The sequence below is a fragment of the Sinocyclocheilus grahami genome, unplaced genomic scaffold (genome assembly GCF_001515645.1).
Source record: "Sinocyclocheilus grahami isolate Dianchi unplaced genomic scaffold, SAMN03320097.WGS_v1.1 scaffold831.1, whole genome shotgun sequence".
In the NCBI taxonomy this organism is placed as follows: domain Eukaryota; kingdom Metazoa; phylum Chordata; class Actinopteri; order Cypriniformes; family Cyprinidae; genus Sinocyclocheilus; species Sinocyclocheilus grahami.
In genome coordinates this window covers 163,998-170,607 of record NW_015506010.1, presented here as the reverse complement: position 1 = coordinate 170,607, position 6,610 = coordinate 163,998, and the positions used below count along the sequence as shown (strand labels likewise).

General features: G+C 36.1%; 1 protein-coding gene across 1 annotated transcript in view; it reads left to right on the top strand.

Annotated features, from left to right (window-relative positions):
* Positions 1-6,610, top strand: part of LOC107562630 (long-chain-fatty-acid--CoA ligase 1-like) — a 37,824-nt gene that overhangs the window by 19,419 nt on the left and 11,795 nt on the right. The window contains exons 2-7 of the mRNA XM_016247303.1: positions 1,163-1,410; positions 2,863-2,977; positions 3,691-3,755; positions 3,860-3,961; positions 5,929-6,028; positions 6,136-6,218. Coding sequence (XP_016102789.1) covers positions 1,165-1,410; positions 2,863-2,977; positions 3,691-3,755; positions 3,860-3,961; positions 5,929-6,028; positions 6,136-6,218 — 711 coding nt within the window. The 5' untranslated portion in view covers positions 1,163-1,164. The remainder of the gene's footprint in view (positions 1-1,162; positions 1,411-2,862; positions 2,978-3,690; positions 3,756-3,859; positions 3,962-5,928; positions 6,029-6,135; positions 6,219-6,610) is intronic.

Below are 6,610 nucleotides of genomic sequence, written 5' to 3'. Positions count from 1 at the left end.
TTTTTTTTTTCCAATGAATGTATTTTTAATGGGATTATGCTTTGTCTGTCATCGGTTATTCAGTTATTTAACCTATGTCAAAATACATTACTGGCACTTAATATAAAACAAGTGAAAAAGTCATTTATACATCATCATCCTGCACATGCTAAACTTATATCTAAATGTTACAATTTAAATATAAATGCACATTGTTCTTAAGTGGGGCATCTTCCCCCCCTTTAACAAATAAAAATAGAATTAGGACTTATAGAGCATGTCAGGCCTTGTGTTTGTTTGACTGTTGTGGATAATAGCCATTTATTATCTGTGCAACTATAGTGGAAAAAAATGGCACATTTCTAACAGTAACAGCTTTAATAGTGGTTATTGGAGAGCTGCTATTAAAAGGGCCAGTTTGTGAAAATTGCCATATTTGACATAAATAAATATAATGACAGTGTTGTGATGTTCTTTGTCTATGGTTAAAAGTGAAATGTGTCATTTCTGTGCAACTAGTAGGATAACAAATAGTCATCTTTTTTATTTTATTTTGCTGCTTGCTATCAGGTTTGCAGATTAGGGTTGAAATACTCATAATTTGTGTAAATTTGTTTTCATCAGTTTTTTTTATTTTCCATTTAATTTTAATTTTAGTCCAATAAATTTGAGTAGTGATGATGTTGTTGTTTTTTTATGTATATGTATATATGGGTAACACTTTACAATAATGTTCCATTTTAGAAATATATTTAATGCATATGCATATTTAATGTATAAATATGCCTATGCATATTTATAGTTCACCTGACTTTCTTCTGTGGAATATAAAATAAGATTTTTTGAAAGATGCCTCCGTTTTGTTTTTTGTTTTTTTTAATGGATGTCAGGAGTCACTAAAGCTGTTTGGTTACCAACATTTCAAAATATCTTATTTTGTGTTCCGTATACTCTGTAATATATACAAAATATTGCTGAACAACATATTTCTCAGATCAGGAGTTATCAAAGCATGCTTTTAGGTTGGGCTACTTTTGGGTTTACTAAAGTATTTTGCTGCTGTGGATGTGTTTTACGGCTCTCATCCAGTAGCTCTTTTTCATGTAATTTAGAGAGATGTGGGAATGAAGTATTTGAAACTTATGATGATGTTAATGGCAGTGAATCGGTGTCTCTCTCACAGCTATGCAGTTTCAGGAGTGGTTACGTTCCCTGCGTTTCAGTGGAGGAGACAGCAAGTCTGAAATGGACAATCTGAAGACGCTGCTTCCGTCTCTGCCCTCGTCCTTCTCTCTGTCCTCTCTCTCCCTCTCTCCGTCCTCTATCATAGGCTTAGGAGCGCTAGCCTCTCTCACAACCTACTGGCTGGTGACCAGACCTCGACCAATCCAGCCTCCGTGTGACCTGCAGGCCCAGTCCATATCTGTGCAGGTAACTGTGTTATTATTGCTAACTAAAACTGATATCAAATATTAAGTGGAAAAAAATTAAAGGTGCTATGTGTAATTTTTTTGACTCTGCTAAAGCATAAAATACCGTAATATGTTGCAGATATTTAGAAAACATGCTAAGTTCACATAGTTGTTTCTCCAGCAAACAATGCTACAGCCAGTTACTCTACTTTGAAATGTGCGTTCCGTGTCAGAAAGTCTGTTTTTGTTTTGGTCGGTGTGATTCCACGTACTGCCCGGGTTGGCAGTTGGTGGAAAACACAGCTTATTCCAGCCCTGGAAACCAGCAAATGAACTGGGTCGGAGATCACAGATGCTACCCAACCTAAAAAGCCTCGGCATCCGACTAAAAAAAAACTCTAAGACCAGAGGAATATTAAAGCGCAGATAAATCCGCTCATCAACTGACAGTGTAAGACTCATCGCCCAACATTGTTAGTTGTGCTTCTTCCTTTTGCGTGTTCTCAATCTGGCAACCCGCATGAGCTTGGAGTCTGAGGAGGAGGGGTGGGAGAAACAACTCTCTCCAATATTTAAAATTTGGTCTGCAATACCCATTTCAACCACTATTTCAATATGACATACTGCACCTTTAAGACTTCATTAGACTTAAAAATGTGAAATGTTGCCTTGGCAGCTAGCTAAATTAAACAAGGTTAAGCGAAAGTACTGAAGTTACTAAAACTGAAATAAAAATAAATTAAAGGTAAAGAAATATTGAAAACAAAGACAGTTACTAAATTACTCAAATTTTTAATTGCTAATCAAATACTAAAACTTAAACTAAAATGAAAAGTGAAAATGTAAAACTAAAACCTAATTCAAAATGTTAATGAAAACTTTAATAGTATATAACTATAGTATATCAAACAGCAATACCAACTTAGACCAGATGCTTTTTTTCCAGCTGAGAAGTAAGAGATATTAAGATGAATAACTTTAGAACAGCAGATATACTTAGAGTATGAGGTAATGTATAATTAACCGGTCATCAAGACATGTCACCTTTATTTGTATAGTGCTTTATACCATACAGATTAAGAAAGATGTATTAAAAACATTTAATATTGATTTTGCTTTATTCATCACATTGGAAATGGAAGGTCAAATTGAGTGCATTGCATTGTGGGATACAATATCACAGACTCTGTGTTTGGGTTGCTTACTGCACGGTTTAACACATGTAGTGAGTTATGTGGATATGCATAAATTGTATACTGTGTACATACTGCAAAGTTAGTGACTACTAGTATGCTATTCTGAATATCTCCAGACTAGATCACACTTTAAAAAAAAAAAAGAAAAGAAAGAAAAGAACATGGTCCAATAGTCTTTATTTACTTTTTTTTTTTTTTTTGCAGGAGCTTTGCTTATGCATATACTTTGAATGACTGGTCATATACCACATACTAATGTCCGTGTGCGTTTACAGGGAGATCAGAGCTGTAGACGCTCAGCTTTACTGAAGGATGACGATCTACTAGAGTTTTACTATGAGGACACAAAGACAGTGTACGACATGTTCCAGAGAGGACTGCGGATAGCAGGTCTGTGTGATTTCTCTCTGAAAAGCCTGAAAACAGTTTGTATAAATATACAGCAAAACATTTCGAGTGACTATATCATCCGCTGATCCCAGATGAATTCGATGTCTGACTCCGTTTCTCTTTCTTTTCATTTACTGCAGTGCTCTGCAAGGCTTTTTCAGATCGATAATGCTTTTATCACATGCAGCTTCCTTCACTGAATGGATTGTACAATAGTTTCTTGGTCGATTGCTTGAGTTTGAAGTATTTTTGTGCTTGGATTTATGGAACATAGAAGCATTTGTGATGAGACAAAAATAAAGAAGAATAGTTTTAGAACAGCAGATATACAGTAAATAAGAAGTCATTTACAATCAGATGGTCATTAAGTCATCTTTATTTATATAGCACTTTATAAAATACAGACTGTTTCAGCTCCAAAGTAATAAACAGAAAAATGTGAGAATCAGTGATGCAAACTTCATTTGCAGCTCTAACAAGACAATGGTGTCATTATTCAGCTCCGAGACAACAGAAAGTCATTAATAAACAAACTCAGACATGATGAACAGGTCGTAAAGCACATTGAACAGCATATCAGTCAGTTATACAGTTCAGTAGCTAGTAATCATTATAACGTATGTACTTGACCATAGTGTTTCACGAGTGACCAATCAGAATCAAGTATTCCAGAGAGCTGTGTAGTAACTAACAGTATTACTTGTGTTGTGCAGGTAATGGCCCGTGTCTCGGCTTCAGGAAACCCGGAGAGCCCTATCAGTGGATCTCTTACACTGAGGTGAGAGCAATGCATGTTATAACGCATTTACTACTCTATAATAATCATGTAATAACCCAGCAGAAGTACTCTGAGTGGTTTTCATGGTAATGTGTTTGTTGCAGGTTGCAGAAAGGGCACAGGTGTTGGGATCAGGTTTGCTGGCGAAGGGTTGCAAACCAAACCCAAAGCAGTATGTGGGCATCTTTGCACAAAACAGACCAGAGGTATATCATACAGAGATTGATTTCTTTTTGTGAGCATGAATTCTTGAATTCATAATTATCTTGAATATTTATGTTCAAGGTTGGTTTTTAGAGTCTTAAAGGGGTCATATAATGCTACATGCACTTTTACAAGTAGTTTGAACTGAAATGTGTGTTGGCAGTGTGTGTACACAACCACCCTATAATGATAAAAATCCACCCAGTGTTTTTTTTTAATCTTGTTAAATGTTTCCCCCTTTCTCAAATCGAGCCGATCTCAGATGCCTTTCTGTGTGACGTCACACAGACAGGCCCCTTCCACGATTGTGAGATTGAGCGTTTCAGCACAGACTGGACTGGTGTCTTACCTTAGCTCCGCCCTGAGTTAGCTCATCAGTCCGCCATTGTTTCACTGCCAGAGCAGATGTAGACAAGAATGACTCCTGAGCGATTGAGGTGTTCTGTTGTTGGATGTAATAATGAACAGCAGCCCTCATTTACTCCCGGCATCTGAGCCGCTGAACTCGCAGTGGATTACGTTTGTTTCTGAAGGGAATGCACCACTGATCTACATATATGCGTCTATGTTCGCGCGAATCATTCATGATCCAGCCTCATCTACAGAAGTATAATGTTTTGTAATGAATCTTTGCAAATCGCCTTTCCTAATAATGTGCTAATTAGCAAGTTTCAGGATGAATGCAGCTAAAGTAAACAGTCTCTCTGAGAGCAGCTCTGAAGAGAGGGGCGGGGTCAGCAGAGCTCATTAACATTTAAAGGAAAATGCTACAAAAACGGCTTGATCTGAAAAGAGCTGTTTTTGACAGGGCAAAAAAAGGTGTTTTTACAGTACCATTGAGAAATTTTAACCAAACTATGTTACAGACTTTTCATTAAGACCCTAAAGAATCATATCAACTTGTGGAAAATGGGCATCCTATGACCCCTTTAAGAATCAAATTCACCATGTTTCTGCCTCTGAAACGCATGTATATATGTAACCGCTTAAGACTTGCGTCTTAGACTAGATTGAAAATCTGGGATCTTTTGAGTCATTAAACCCTGACATTAAATGACTGGGAAATATTTGGCATCTCTAGGTCACAAATGCATTATTCCTCGAACAAAAGGTCAGAAGAAAACTGTCCAATGTCAGACTATATTAGTCATTCAAATATATTTTATCGGAGTGTAATATTTCTACTCCTCTGAGAAAATAAATATTATGTTGATACCGTTGAAAAGTCACGTTCTAGGCAACACTTTAAAATAAGGTCCTATTAGTTCACGTTAGTTAATGCATTACAATTAGCTAACAATGGGTAATACATTTGTTAAACTTTGTTAATGTTAGTTAATAAAAATACAAATGTTTATTGTTTGTTGGCCCATGTCAGCTCAGTTCCATTTAAAAATATTAACAGATGGAATTATTCATTTTATTAATGTGTTATTAAATGTTAAAATTAACATTTACTAATATTAACAAATGCTTTAGAATATTTTTTTATTGGTAAATGTTAACTAATGTAGTTCATATAGTTTTCTCCATTAAAATAGCCAAAGAAGAAAAACAAACAAACAAAAACTGCAAAAGGTAAGATTTTGGATGATGCCGCCGGCATCATCAGGTTTTGCAAATGCTCAAGAGGGACATGCCAAATACTAAGTTATACTGAAATGCATCTGCATTTTTCAGTTTAAATTTTCACTTAAATTATGCTGACAATGCAGCTTGCAATGAGATATCAAATAAAAAAAGCAAAATAGAAGCATTTACAATAGTGGTCTAATATAATAGGCTTATTTTCACAAATCAGTTAATTCACTGAATGCCTGTGAGCAAAGTCACATTTCCGATGCTCACCAGCTGAGCAACTTCCATTGAGATGAATGGGAATGCTAATGGATTTCTCTAGGTAGGCTATATAATATCTGGATATTTCTAATATGTTGCTGTTTTGTTTGTCTCCCCCTTCTGGCTGCAGTGGGTTATTACAGAGATGGCTTGCTACACATTCTCCATGGCTTTGGTGCCTCTGTACGATACACTTGGATTAGAGGCCATGGTTCACATCCTTAACCTGGGTGAGTAATGATAATGCCTCAAAACTAAGTTGTGATGTTATCATTCAGATTTTAATCTTAATAGCACTGTTTGAGATTCATCTCTCTTGTCTGGGATCTCTCTCCAGCGGAGATCTCTATGGTGATCTGTGATAAGGAGGATAAGGCAGAATCTGTGTTGAAGATTAAGGAGAAGGGAGTGACTACTGGCGTACCCCCTGGGGCATTTATCATTCTTCTGCATACCCCATCTCTTCCACTTAGACCGCAGTCACAACTTTTCTGTTAAAGGACATTATTTGCCGCCTTAAATTGATTTACAAGTGCATTTTTTTTTTACCTTTTATAGAGGCAAAGATTTTCTATCCTCAATTGTGTTATGTTTTGTCATATTCTTAACATTCCATTAAGTGTATTATTAATATAATAAATAAAGCAATAAATGATAGCGAATTGAAGTGATGGCCTACTTGTAGATTTAAAAATAAAACCGCCAATAGGTGGCGGCAAGTCGCTGTCTTAATGAGCCAGGCGTTGCATCATTCATAACGAAGCGAAATGCTGTAGTTATGAATGGGTTATTAATCACTGACTCTCCAAATC